Source organism: Sceloporus occidentalis, unplaced genomic scaffold (genome assembly GCF_023333645.1).
Source record: "Sceloporus occidentalis isolate IW3139 unplaced genomic scaffold, rSceOcc1.0.p SCAF_2, whole genome shotgun sequence".
Classification (NCBI taxonomy): Eukaryota; Metazoa; Chordata; class Lepidosauria; order Squamata; family Phrynosomatidae; genus Sceloporus; species Sceloporus occidentalis.
The window spans coordinates 273,524,083-273,538,653 of record NW_028316982.1 but is presented as its reverse complement, the minus strand read 5'-3'; the positions used below and the strand labels follow the sequence as shown (position 1 = coordinate 273,538,653).

The window sequence follows — 14,571 nt, the reverse complement described above, 5'->3', positions numbered from 1 at the left end:
TGTGTTTCTGTCTTGACAGTGGATGGAGTTGATACACAAGGGGTAACATAGTGGACATAGGCAGCAGCATTCTTGACTTATCCTCAGATCATATCAAAAGCCATAATTTTGGCCCTGATACCTGTCATCGACTTATACATGAGGTTGACTTTTAGTCAAGTATATATGGTAAATCAAATAAACAAGTTCTTTCCGCTCTCCTCTTGCAAAATTAGTGGTGCTTAGCTGCCTTAAAGGCAACTCCAGTCAATGCTCCCCCCTTGTTTGAAATGGGGGCAAAATGTAGAAATGTTGATGTCTCTCCATGAAGCTGCCTCTCCTGACCCAGGACTGGCACTTTAAGCCTCAGCTTGTTTGGTGTGGAGCTAAAAGAAGATGGAAAACATTGAGCCACCTTTAAGCTCCAGGGCTTTCTTCTTCAATTTTCCCACCTGTTTCATCCAGTTTGGGGCAGCAGAAGCCCAGCTGCTTCTGCTGTCAGGCATTTGTCCCCATGTGCTTTTCCTGCTGGCTTGGGAGTAGAGAATACAAGGCAGTTGTGGGGCGTGTGGTGGGTGCAGGCGCACGAGAAGCAGGCAGACAGAGAGATTGCTGGGGGCCAAGTATGCATTCCTGTCTCCAGTGGCAGGGGCTGCCCTGAAGAGCTGCTCTTACTGAAGTGGCTCCCATTCTTGGGCTTGTTGACTCATGCAATGACTTCTCAAAACAGTGCATGCTCAAAAAACATGAGGGGAAGCAGCCAGACGATGCCTGCAGGTGCTTTGCTTCATGAAGTGCAATGTATTAGAAGCAAATTTGTGGCCCCGTGCATGTATAGAGAAAAGTCAATGGAAGTAGTTTTTTTCTCCCTCTCTTAAAAATCTAGAACATTGAGTGGGATAAATTATCTGCTAATGCATTTGAAACAGGGGTGTGCATCTGTTGGGGACTTGGTTGGTTGCCTATTGGGCCCCATGGGGCAGTGAAGGACTGCACCCTTCTGAGGGAAAAGCTCACCCTCTGTGTTTTTTCTACTCAACCTATTGGACAGGGATCTACAATTGTCTCTGTTAAAAGTATACAGTCACTCCTTTCTCACAGACTTCATAGAATCATAGAGTTGGAAGAGACCCCAAGGGCCATCCAGTCCAACCCCATTCTGCCATGCAGGAAATCCAAATCAAAGCTTCTCCGACAGATGGCCATCCAGCCTCCGTTTGAAGACCTCCAAGGAGGGAGACTCCGCTACACTCTGAGGAAAGAGTGTGTTCCACTGTCGAACAGCCCTCACTGTCAGGAAGTTCTTCCTAATGTTGAGGTGGAATCTCTTTTCCTGCAGCTTGCATCCATTGCTCCATTGGGTCCTGTTCTCTGGAGCAGCAGAAAACAAGCTTGCTCCCTCCTCAATATGACAACCCTTCAAATACTTAAAGAGGGCTATCATATCAACTCTTAACCTTCTCTTCTCCAGGCTAAACAACCCCAGCTCCCTGAGTCTTTCCTCATAGGGCTTCATGATTTCCAGACCCTTCACCATTTTAGTCGCCCTCCTTTGGACACATGGCTCCAGTTTCTCAACATCCTTTTTGAATTGTGGTGCCCAGAACTAGACACAGTATTGCAGGTGGGGTCTGACCAAAGCAGAATACCGTGGCACTATTACTTCCCTTGATCTAGACACTATACTTTTATTGATGCAGACTTGAGATCCACAGTCTTGAATACTCGCAGAGGGGCAACCTTTGTTATTTTTAATGGGGCGTGCCCCGCGGAGCACAACCTGTTTGTGCTACCAGGCACGCGCCCCATTCAAGCCTATGGGGCTTGAATACACGTGAGTCTCTGTTTTTGCGATATCTTTTTAAAAATAAAGCAGATATGAGGAAGACAAAATACGTGAAGTTGAAGGCTTTCATGGCTGGCATCCATAGTTTTTTGTGGGTTTTTCAGGCTATGTGGCCGTGTTCTAGAAGAATTTATTCCTGATGTTTCGCCAGCATCTGTGGCTGGCATCTTCTCACAAAAACTCACAAAAAACTATAAGACAAGATAGGTTTGGGAAGATTTCTCCCTCTCTCTCCCTCTCTCTTTTTTAAAGAAAAAATGTTTAGGAATTAAGCTTGTCTCCCTGCCACAGACCTCTTAAAATTCACATTTGTTGCTTACACGAACAATGCTCCCACCAGGTCATTGAGCTTTTCTCCAGGTTTTTGACCTCTGCAAGATACAGAGTAGTGCACTTCCTTCCTAGTATTACCGTGATAGGAATATGTATTTGGCAATATATGTGCATTTCCTAGACCTTGGATCAAACATTGAGCAAAATGGAAACCTCAGTCAAGAAATCAGAAAAGACTAGATAGGAGTGGGAAGAGCAGCCATGAAAGAACTAGACAAAATCCTAAAGCGTAAAGGTATACAGTTGAACACTAAAGCTAGAATCATCCAAGACATTGTATTCTTCCATCACCACGTATGCAAGAGCTGGACAGTGAAGAAAGCAGAAGGAAGGAAATCAACTCATTTGAAATACAGTGGACCCTTGTTATCCGCTGGGGTTTGGTTCCAAGATCCCCCGTGTATAACAGAATCCGTGTACGCTCAAGTCCCATTAGATATAATGACATAACAAAATGGTGTCCCTTATAAAAAAAAGGAAAATCAAGGTTTGATATTTGAAATTTATACTTTCTTTGAACATTTTCAAACCATGTATGCTTGAATCCGTGTATAAAAAATCCATGTATAAGAAGGGCTGACTGTATAGTGCTGGAGAAGATTGCTGCGGATACTGTGGATGGCCAAAAGACAAACAAATAGCTCCTTAAACAGATGAAGCCTAGATGCCAAGATGGTCAATTTAGAATCATAGAATCATAGACTTGGAAGAGACCCCAAAGGCCATCCAGTCCAACCCCCTTCTTCTGCCATACAGGAAATCCAAATCAAAGCATCCCCGACAGATGGCCATCCAGCCTCTGCTTAAAGACCTCCAAAGAAGGAGACTCTGCTACACTCTGAGGAAGGAGTGTGTTCCACTGTCGAACAGCCCTTACTGTCAGGAGGTTCCTCCAAATGTTGATCTGGAATCTCTTTTCCTGCAGCTTGCATCCATTGCTCCATTGTGTCCTATTCTCTGGAGCAGCAGAAAACAAGTTTGCTCTCTCCTCAATATGAAATCCCTTCAGATATTTAGATAGGGCTCTCATATCACCTCTTAACCTTCTCTTCTCCAGGCTAAACACCCCCAGATCCCTGAGTCTTTCCTCAGAGGGCTTCATGGTTTCCAGACACTTCACCATTTTAGTTGCCCTCCTTTGGACACGCTCCAGTTTCTCAGTGTCCTTTTTGAATTGTTTCTCCCAGAACTGGACACAATATTCCAGGTGGGGCCTGACCAGAGCAAAATAGAGTGGCACTATTCTCTTGATCTAGACACTATACTTATGTTGATGCAACCTAAAATCGCATCGGCCTTGTTAGCTGCAGCATCGCACTGTTGACTCATGTTCAATTTGTGATCTACTTGGACTCCCAGATCCCTTTCACACGTATAAGTTTCTCGATCAGCCAGGTGTCCACCATAATCCTATATCCATGCATTTCATTTTTCTGCCTTAAGTGCAGTACCTTACATTTTTCCATGTTGAAATTCATTTTGTTAGCTTTGGACCAGATTTCTAGTCTATTCAGGTCATTTTGAATTTTGATCCTGTCCTCTGGAGTATTAGCTATTCCTCCTAGTTTGGTGTCATCTGCAAATTTGATATGTATGTCCCCAATTCTGTCATCCAAGTCACTGATAAAGATGCTGAATAGCACTGACCCCAGGACAGAGCCCCACTGGACACCCCACTGGTCACTTCTCTCCAGGATGAAAAGGAGCCATTGCCGACTATCCTTTGGCTTCGGCCGGTCAACCAATTACAGATCCATGTAACAGTTACTTTGTCTAGCCCACATTTTACAAGCTTGTTTGCAAGAATGTCATGGGAAACCTTGTCAAAGGCCTTACTGAAATCAAGATATACTATATCCACAGCATTCCCTTCATCTACCAAGCTGGTCATTTTATCAAAGAAAGAGATTAGATTTGTCTGGCATGACTTGTTTCTCTGAAACCCATGTTGAGTTTTTGTGATTATGGAATTGCCATCTAGATGTTCACAGATTCTCTGTTTAATGATCTGCTCCAGAATCTTGCCTGGGATTGATGTCAGACTAACTGGACGATAATTGTTGGGATCCCCTTTTCCCCCTTTTTGAAGAAGGGGACAATGTTTGCCCTCCTCCATTCTGATGGGACTTCTCCTCTTCTCCAGGAGTTCTTAAAGACTATTATGGCCAATGGCTCTGATATTACATTTGCCAGTTCTTTTAATACCCTTGGATGGAGTTCATCTGGTCCTGGAGACTTATATTCATTTAGATTAACCAGGTATTCCTGTACTAATTTCAACCATACTTTGGTCACATCATGAGATGGCACAATTTATTAGAAAAGACGATAATGCCAGGGAAGGTAGGAGGCAATAGAAAGAGAGGAAGACTGCATGCTAGATGGATGGACTCAATCAGGGAGGCCACAGTCCTGAGCGTAGAAGACCTGAGCAAAGCAGTGGAGGACAAAGGGTCTTGGAGATGCCTCATTCACAAGGGTCGACTCGAAGGCAGCTAACAACAACAAATGCATTTTAATCTAGAGATGCAAAATGCAGCTGATTGGCAGAGGGCTGGGATGTTAGAGAGCCAAGTGTGTGTGTGTATGAGTGTGTTTTGAAGAAGCAAAGTACAAGCTAAGCCCCTTTTCCTCCTCAGGTGTGCCAGGGATGTTCAGCTACATCTTCAAAAGCCCGAGACTTCCTTGCGTCTGAGGCAACCTGTCTTGCCTGTCTGGGTGCGCCATCTTCTCTGTCTGGAGGGGCCTGTTGAGGCAGCAGCCCCCCTTCCTCCTCTGGGTTTTCAGCCTTGATTGAGTTTGTAGAAGTTTCCCATCTTCTCTTGAGTTGCCTGAAGGGCAGGTTCCCAGGGAAAGTATCTTGAGTTTGAACATGCTTGAGCATGCAGGTTTGCTTGCTACACTGGTCTTGGCTCAGGCTTCTGATTCAGGCCTTTTGAGCTTTTCTCTCCAGGGAAACTGTGGGCTTGTGTTTTTTGTACAGAACATAATGGCAGTTGTGTGTCCTCTCCTTCTTGTGGAGCTATGGCTCTTGGAGTAGAGATTGAGTAGAAGAGCATTGACATAAATTCCACCAGAACATCTCTCTCTCTCTCTCTCTTGCCAGAAAACAACTCATTTTTAAATACAGTCGTTGTTGTGCACAAAGTACATCTCCAGCACTGAGCCTGTCAGAGATCTAGGCTGATCAGGTAGAGTTCACTCGCTCAGCATGAGCAACATTGAGATAGATATCTATTTATTTATTTATTTCAAGGATTTATATCCCACCTTTCTTCCACAGTGGGACCCAAGGTGGGTGTCTTCAAATTTCCGACATATGGCAACCTTAAGACACTGATAACTGATGCATTGAGTCAGTGCAAGACATCTTTCTAAACAGTCCCATCATGGACTATTTCCTTCCTTGTGGCCCTTCGTTGTCTTTAGATAATTCCAGAGAGAGGTGTGTATATGGAAAACCTGGAATTACATCAGTGGGGTTTGCTCTAATTTCCAAAGCGCCTGCCTTCTACTTTTTGAGTCTTTGACATGTCTTTCTTCAGTTCTTGATGAGCTTCCCCCATAGTCTTTCTTCTAAAGCGGAGTAAGATAGTGCCTTGAAGAGACATCCCCAGAACAGTAAGATACTCATCTCATTCTTCAAACATCAGGCTACATTTTTTGGCAAATAGATTAATTGAGTACAGAATTAAGCATAAGATCAAAAGAAGTTGAATAACGCTATTCACTTGGCCGTTGATAGAAGATACTAAGCCAAGGACGTGTATGCATTGTGGTCAATGTTAATATATAGGATTAAAGTCACTGTTCAGGGCAGATGCAGAAATCTTAGTGTGAGAAGTGAAGTTTCCTGCCAGTTTGATCTGGCATTGGGTAGATGGCATCTAGAGAATTGACAGCTGAGCCAGATCAAAATGTGTTCCAGTTATCAGTACTTTAGGGTTGCTATAAGTTGGAAACAAGTTGAACGCATGCAGCAACAGCAGCGCTGTCCAGTATAATCCACTCGGTGCATCTGCCGTGTAGTTATCTGCATGCTATAAGGACTGTAATCAGAAAAGAATGGTTGCGTTAAAAAAAAAAACAACCCTAGAAATGGACAGGACTGTATGCACAGGGCTTTAGAAGCAACCCACCTCTGCCTTTTCTTTCTCTTTTTAAATGCAGAATGTCAGGCTGCCACAAGGCACCCATCAAAAGAACCCTGAAAAGGAGAGACAAGGCCAGGAATTTCATAGTTCATATAAATATTTTGGGGGGAAGTACACCTTGGCTACCATCCTATTAGTGACATATGCAGGTACAGGTCCACCGTACGCCTGCTTATGCCTTTTTGGAGGGGGTCATGGTTGGAATACTATACCTGCCTGACACAACAACCCCCTCTGGAAACCTTCCTTTTCCAGTGCCTCTGACCACTCCATGGCCAGTGGAGAGCAGTGGATGGCGAAGAAGCACGTGTTATGTGCCTATAGCCAGAAGCACAACAACGAATACATCCTCAGAGACTGCCCTGGGACCCTCCATGGCTCCTGGAAGATGGCCTTGTGGTTGTGTCTCTAGCTACAGGCACATAGTCAGATGCTTCTTAGCCATCCCCTGCTCTCCCCGGGACATTACAGGGCTGTAAACAGGGCTGGGGGGCTGGAAAAGGAAGATGAGCCCTGCAAGAGGCTGGCTGGAGGGGGCCTTTTGTAGTCTTGCCATGGCCACCCTACATCTCCTGATGCTGGGTCTCACCCCTTTCTCCTGCCCATATTCTGATGCCTTTCTCTTTGAAGAGGAGCTTTCAGTGAATTCAAAGGAGGCAGCAATAGGGACTCTGATTAAAAAGAGCCCCATAGGATCCCAAGGGGAGACTCCTTCTAATTAGCAGCCTATTTCTGCTCTTGTGCAGAGGCAGAGGTGGCTTGCAAGGGGCCTTGCGACTTAATTGAACAGGCTTTTTTTCCTGTCCTCCAGTAAGTCTTCCCTAGGGAATCCACAACCATGAGAGTATCTAGGTTTGCAGCAGGTGAAGGATGCCAGGCCACAAGCTGGGCATCTTTTATTGAAGATGCTTAAACACAAGAGAGAAGCAGCAGATGGGATTAGCTGTGGACAGTGAGCCAAGAACAAGACGCAAGCACCCAAACAGGTCAGAATCAAAACAACGCCCTCCCACCTCCAAAAAGGGGGTTTTCAAGCAGTGGAAATAGGTCCGTAAGGGAGGCAGAAGGGCTTCCTTGGCAAATCTCTTATTTGCCACCAACTGTGGCAGCATGAATAGCCAGGGTATTCCCGGAGATAAATACCATACAAGGAAGATAAAGTAAATAGATCTGCCATTTCATTAAAAGGAATCTTAGCTGATTGCTCAATTAAAATTCCTACAGGAGCCAGTTGGTAATTAAATTTGCATCTATTTGCCTGCAAGGGGCAGGTAACATCATGAGGTGCAAAGGAGGTGGTGCATTGTGTGTGTTTGTGTGTCACAACAAGCAGCACAGCAGGCGAGTGAGGTATTTCTCTGGCTTTGAGAAAGTGGCAAGAACATTTAAGAAGATGCCATGGGATTCACCCATCCACGCAAGGCTTGAAAATGTTAAAAAAGAAAAGGGAAAAAACCCTTCAAAAAGGAAATCTTGTCATGTAACGAATCCCATTCTACCTGGCCATCAGGGCAAGAGGCCACTGTCAGAACAGAAGACGGAGGAACAGAACGGTTCCCAATTGGCAGAGGGGTCAGACAAGGCTGCATCCTTTAACTGTATCTGTTCAAACTTGTATGCAGAACATATTATAGGAAAAGCAGGCTTGGACACAGAAGACGGAGGAGTGAAAACAGGCGGAATATCAACAATCTGAGATATGCAGATGACACCATACTACTAACCGAAAACCTCACAGACCTGGAACACCTACTAAGGAAGATCAAGGAAGAAAGCACAAAGGCAGGCCTATTGTTGAACATAAAACAAAAAGTATGACCACCGAGGACCTTCACAAGTTCAACCTAGACAATGAAGAAATAGAAGTAGTAAAAGAATTTCCATACCTAGGATCAAACACTGATAGAAATGGAGACTGTAGTAAGGAAATTAGAGGAAGATTAAGGATGGGGAGGGCGGCTACAAAAGAACAAGGAAAGATCCTAAAATGCAAAAATATACAACTGAGCACAAAAGTCAGAATATGAAGATACCAGCCAAAGATGCTGGCGAAACACCAGAAACAAACTCTTCTAGAACATAGCCCCCCAAACCCACCAAAAACTATCAACCCACAGTGTTTGTTGTTAGTCTTTTCCTTCACTCTTCCGAGAAGGAAGGAAAATGTTCAGTTTGGTTCTGTTCTCTGCTGCAGCCGGACTTTGATTCTCTTGGTAATGGTTCCCTGTCCCTCTGTGGGACCAGGAAACAAAAGTGCATTTGGACAGGATTGTGCTGTTGCCTTTCTGGCTGGCGGAGTTTGCAAGGCGGTCTGCCCTTGTCTTTCCTGCAGGGCGAAGGGCCTGCCCAACAGTGTCCTCTTCCGAGGGACCTTGGAAGCCTGTTTTCACAGAGATGGATGTGGATGGGAGCCTGCCAGGAGATCACTTTTCCTTCCTGAGCTAAATATACTGAGCAACAGCTGGTTCCCCTGCCTCCAGCCCTGGGGAGAGCATGGTCCGCAGCCCAGCGCTTCTCGCGTTGGGCCACTCCGGATGACTTTGCCCTCTTCCCCGTGGAGGTCACAGGCCGGACGGCACGAGGGGGGCAGGAAGAGCTCTCCATCTTGGCTGGGCCCCCTCTGCCGCTTGGGCTTTCATCTTCAATTATCTGGGAGCATCGTGTGAAGATTTCTCTCTCCCCCCCCCCCACTGTATTCCACCAAACCTTTCTGTTCCTTTTTTTAAAACCCATGAACTTGGCTCGCTGAGAATGTCACAGGACTGGACAGATTTCCTTAATCCCTCTTTGCAGCTTCAAAACTCCTCTGGACAAGAGGGCTTTTTTGCAAGCCAACTGAGGAGGAATTCCAAAAAAATGGATCCATTGGGAAACACATGGGGGGGGGGGGTTTCCTGGTGTTGAGACTTTGTCTGCCCCCTCATCTCTCTGCAGTTTGTCCTTCTGGTTGTCATTTCCGACTTACATTGACCCTAAGGGAGTTTTCTTGGCTGGTGTCTTCAGAGGGGGTTTGCCATTGCCCTCCTTTGAGGCTGAGAGAGTGTGACTTACTATCATCAGGGGAAACTCCAGCACTCACCCCTCTATAATGAGAACACAATAACCTTCCACATGGATCAAGGAAAGAACTGTGAAAAGAGACATGCAACACACATACAACACACAATGTGGTATGCCGCATTGTGTGTTGCATGTCTCTTTTGAAACACCCAGTTGGTCATTTTGAGGTTTCATAAATAGTCATTATTAATTCACAAATGCATTTTTGTACTTTGATATACTTGCATATATGGAATATATATGAATATATATTTGAGATGTCTTGTCCACAGGGTCGCCACAAATTGAGATTGACTTGAGGGTGGTTAACAACAACAATTTTCATAGTACTTTGCTTGGTCCATTTGGAGGCTGTTGTCTTCAGAGTATGACTTGCCCAAGGTCACTCAGTGGATTTACATGGCCGAGTTGGGATTCAAACCCTGGTTTCCACAGTCCTAGTCCAATGCTCAAACCATTACACCACACTCTTTCTTTCTTATTGGCCCTGCTCCTCCATTGCTTGATCCATTACTGCAGCTGGTGTTGCTGTACATTGATTTTTGTTCACCTCAGAAGGGAAATGTCTCTCTGTTTCTTGTTCGAAGCTTGGAAACCTTATTTTTGTAAGGGCCAGAATTCCCCAGCCAGTGTGGCTTGTGGATTCTGGGAGTTGTATTCCAAAAGAAAGAGCATTATCAAGCTCTGCCCTTTACGCTATTGATCATGCTTTGTCGTTCCATCACTAGCGACTGCTTTTGCCGGGCTCAGCTCTTGCACCGGTGCTCACTAGATTGTATATTAATGGATGTTTCGCAATGCCTTTTCTGTATTTTGCACCTCTCCCACTCTTAGAATCATAGAATCCTAGAGCTGGAAGAGACCCCAAAGGCCATCCAGTCCAACCCTCTTCTTCTGCCATGCAGGAACTCTCAATCAAAGCATCCCTGACAGATGTCCATCCGGCCTCTGTTTAAAAACCTCCAAAGAAGGAGACTCCACCACACTCTGAGGTTTTAAATTGTAAGCAGCTTTGGGTCCCAAGCCAGGAGAAAAGGGAATATAAACTGAATCTGATAGGTATATAGATAGGTAGACAGACAGATAGCATCTCTTGGATTGTTTGATGGTAGGAACTGTCCAGCTCTCCAGATGTTGTTGGGCTGCACTTCCCTGCATTCCTCACCAATAACTGGCCTGGCTAGGGGGGCTGATGGGAGTTGTAGTCCAGCAATATTTGCAGGACCCAACAATTTCCACCCTGATTTTGAAGAGTCTGACATCCAGGATACTTGCAAGGCCCATGTGTCTACATAGATGGACTTCCCCATTCTTAAAGGCAGTGGTTTTTCCTGCTGCTTAATTGAAGAGGTTTTATTATGTTTAGCTGTTGTTTTATTATATGCTTTAATTTATTGCTAGCCACCTTGTAGAGTTTTAGTCCAAGAGGTTGCATAAAACTACTCCAAGCATAATTACTCCACGGAGGCCTAAATCCTAGAGCTAGTCACAACTTGAGTTGACCTATTGGATCAAGAGAAATTACACAAGTGTTGTTGACTTAAAAATTCAGCAGTTTCGGCCTTAAAATCTCTAAAGTGCCACAGCATTCTTTGCTACCCATCTGCAGGACTGTCTTATAAGATAATTTCATAAACAACTTGAGTTGACCGATGCAAACGGTGATTTCAAGGCAACCCAGTTTTATACTGAGGTATTCGCTGTTGAGGTATGGAGCTGTGGAGGCAAAACCTTTACCTTTTCCCTAAAAAAAGACAGAAGGAAGGGAATGGGAATGGGAATGGGAATGTTCTGGTTAGGGTTTCCTATTGAGTGAACAGCTTATCCTGAATTATGACAAGGAGAACCCACCATCTTCAGAGTCAGATTGTTCCTTTGTCTTCAAAGAGAAGTCATTTCAGGTTCCCTCCTGAAGTCAGCCTTTCCCTTTGTGTGTCTGTCTCTCTGTGTGACTTTGTTAACCTTAGGCTTGCTCAGGTGTGGCCTCTATGGCTCAGGGATGGAGGGTAGGCTTCCTTGCTCGATAGCCCTGACCTAGTGATGGCTGTGTTTTGGAAATGGGCCTATCACACATCTTGCGTGCATATCCTGGGTTTTGCGTGCCCTTGTGACTTCACAATGTGTGCGTATGGGTCAGAATAGCCTTTCAATTGGCAGGTGTTAAGAACTTGGGGAGAAAAAAGAGATGCAGCAGATTTGGTTGGTTTTAGCTGCAGCTTTGGGAGGTGATGATGGGGCAGTTTATTAATAGCGGCCCAGCATCAAAGATGGATTGGTAGCTGGCAGATCAAGGATGGCTTCTTCCTCTTGCCTTGAGAGAAAGTTACTGATTTGGGGATCATTTTCCCCACTACCTGAGGACCAAATCCACCACATGCATCCTTTATGCCTCCACATGGACAGTTCTGACCAGAAAATCTCAGCATTCAAAACTGGAATGGTGGAGAAGCCTCACTCTTTCTCTAACACCAAACTGGGTTCTTGGCAAGGCTGCAGAGTCGAGACAGAATCATGTGCGTGTGGCAAGGTATTGAGGAAAGAGTATATGTTTATGCATGGGGGAAGGAAAGAATATCTGCCGTTACACTCGTACCTCCACATTCGCTGGGGCTAGGGGCACAGGACCCCCAGGAATGTGGGGAAAACGCGTATAACAAGGTCACTATGTTTTTACCTGAGAGAACAGCTCTCTGGGAATCTCTAAGTCCTCCAGGGCACCTCTGTGGTCAACACCTGCCAGACATTGACCATAGAATTGCACTGGAGAAGCTACAAACGCCTGGCGGAGTGTTCTCTCTAGGAATCTCTCTGTCTTCCAGTGCAGCTTTTGATTAAAGTTGACCATCGAGTTGCCCTTATAAAACCCTTTCAGTGTATTTCTACATATTTCAGTGCAACACACTCCCTCAGAGGATTCTCCTTCTTTGGAGGTTTTTAAACAGAGACCAGATGGCCATCTGTCCCAGGGAGTTCTTTGTGGGTTTTTCAGGCGATGTGGCCATGTTCTAGAAGAGTTTATGCCTGACGTTTGGCCAGCATCTGTGGCTGGCATCTTCAGAGAATGCTGGCATGGAAGTGAATGGTGTGTTTACACACACACACACACACACACACAGGGTGCCCCTGGGTTGGGAGGAGAGATTTCCATGTTAATCTGTGTATTGTTCTGTTGTTGATGGTAAGGCCTTTGGGTGGGAGGTTAGGCAAAGAGGACTTGTGTCTCCTTAATTAATGATCCATAGTCTGCTGGGAAACTCCCTTCACCCTGAGTGGTTTTCATTTGCATTTGCTGGTCTTGATTTTGCTCTTTTTCAGGACTGGCAGCCAAATTTTGTTCACTTTTGTCTAGGTGTTTGTGGATTTCAGTGGCTTCCCTGTTCATTCTGACCTGATCATTGTTGGCCTGGTCCAGAATTTCAGTGTTTTCAAACAGCATTTTGTGCCCAGGATGGTTTATAACGTGTTCTGCTGCTGGTGGTTTTTCTGGCTGGCCCAGCCAGCCATGTCTCTCGCCTTCCTGGGATGTTGGTGGGAGGGTGGGGTTTGCATCTTCTTTTCCTCTGGTGACAAGTACTAACTGTTTCAGTGCAAACTCTCCAGTGTCCAGACCTGACTGGCTTTGTGCTTCTTTTTCCTCCCAGTTCCTGAGGGAAGACTTGAACTACCACGACCCAACAGTCAAGCACAGCACTTTCCATGGGGAGGACAAGCTCATCAGTGTGGAGGATCTTTGGAAGGCCTGGAAAGCCTCCGAAGGTGAGCTCCATGCAGCATCTGTGTGCGTCTCTCTGTGTGTTACGCAAAGGAAGAGAGCCCTTTTGTTGGCCGCTTTTAGCTTTTGCATCTCCCTCTCCTTGCCCCAGTTGAGTTTATTTTTGTGGCTTGTTTGTAAGCTGCATCATAGATCAGGAAGTAGGGAACACAAAACAAGAAAGAGAAAGAAAGAGACCTTCCTCCTGGTAGAAACAAGAGCCAGTGGTTCAGCAGTAAGCCATAGAAGGGCCTGGCTGTGTGGAAAGCAATGGCTTGGTGTAAAAAGTACCTGGCTGTCTACATAGCACTCTCTCCCCGAATCTGCCCCTCACATGTCCATCCTGTCATAAAAGAAATGTCTGTGACCTGGTATGCATGGAAAATGTGTATTTGTGTGTGTTGTAGACTTTCCAGATTATGGGGCCTCAATCCTCTTTTCCAGTTCTTGGGGTGAGGAGTGGAGAAGCTTGGAGAGAGAGCACTGCCTTGAAAAGTGTTTACCTACAGATATCTATCTATGTCTTTCTCATTTGCTAGACTTGCTGTCCTTGTGTTGTATGGTATACCTTGTGCAGCTGCGGTTGACACATAACGCATCATATTAGTAACATCACCAGGAAAGATTGTAGAGCAGCCCATTAAACAGAGAGTCTGTGAACATTTAGAAGAGAAGACCATAATCACAAAACGTCAACATGGGTTTCTCAAAAGCAAGTCATGCCAGACTGATCACATACCTTTTTTGATAAAATTACCAGCTTGGTAGATGAATGGAATGCTGTAGCATATCTTTATTTTCAGTAAAACCTTTGACAAGGTCCCCATGATATTCTTGCAAACAAGCTAGTAAAATGGGGGTTAAGCACTGCAACGGTGAAATGGCTTTGTAATTGTAATAGTTGGCCATCCTTCTCTAGCTCCACATCTCAAATGAGTTGATTTTCTTTTTAGCTGCTTCTTCACTGTCCATCTCTCTCTCTCATCTTTATGTGACGATGGGGAACGCAGTGGCTTGGACAAGTCTCACATTTGTTCTCAGTTTGTATATCTTTGCTCTTGAGGGTCTTTTTCAGTCCTTTCATGGCTGCCTTCCCCATTCCTAATCTTCTTCTTTCTTCTTTCTGATTAATGTTTGAAGTTCTTCTTTATTTATATCCTGCCTTTTCCCTCAGAAAATGATTCAAGGGGCTTCATGTTCTTTATACCTGGAGAGAAGCTGTTTTGCTGCCTAGCAGGTTAGCACAAGGCTGTTAGTTCAAAGTACACCTTCTTCCTAGCATTTGTGGCTTCCTGCCTAAGGAAGCCTGCAAATGCATTCTAGTGTGGCTATGGGAGCAGTGGACAGATCCGTCCTCCATCCTCATGTTGAGTGGCCTGCCCACGGTGGCAAGCGGCCAAGGCCGGGTGTTGAGTGGCCCCAAGATAAAGCCATTTGCAGCACCTTGG

General features: G+C 45.2%; 1 protein-coding gene across 4 annotated transcripts in view; it reads left to right on the top strand.

The window, feature by feature from the left end:
* Positions 1–14,571, top strand: part of STIM1 (stromal interaction molecule 1) — a 136,789-nt gene that overhangs the window by 67,248 nt on the left and 54,970 nt on the right. For all 4 annotated transcript variants that reach the window (XM_089513174.1, XM_089513172.1, XM_089513175.1 and 1 more), the window contains exon 4: positions 13,014–13,128. In XM_089513174.1, the coding sequence (XP_089369300.1) occupies positions 13,014–13,128 (115 nt within the window). The remainder of the gene's footprint in view (positions 1–13,013; positions 13,129–14,571) is intronic.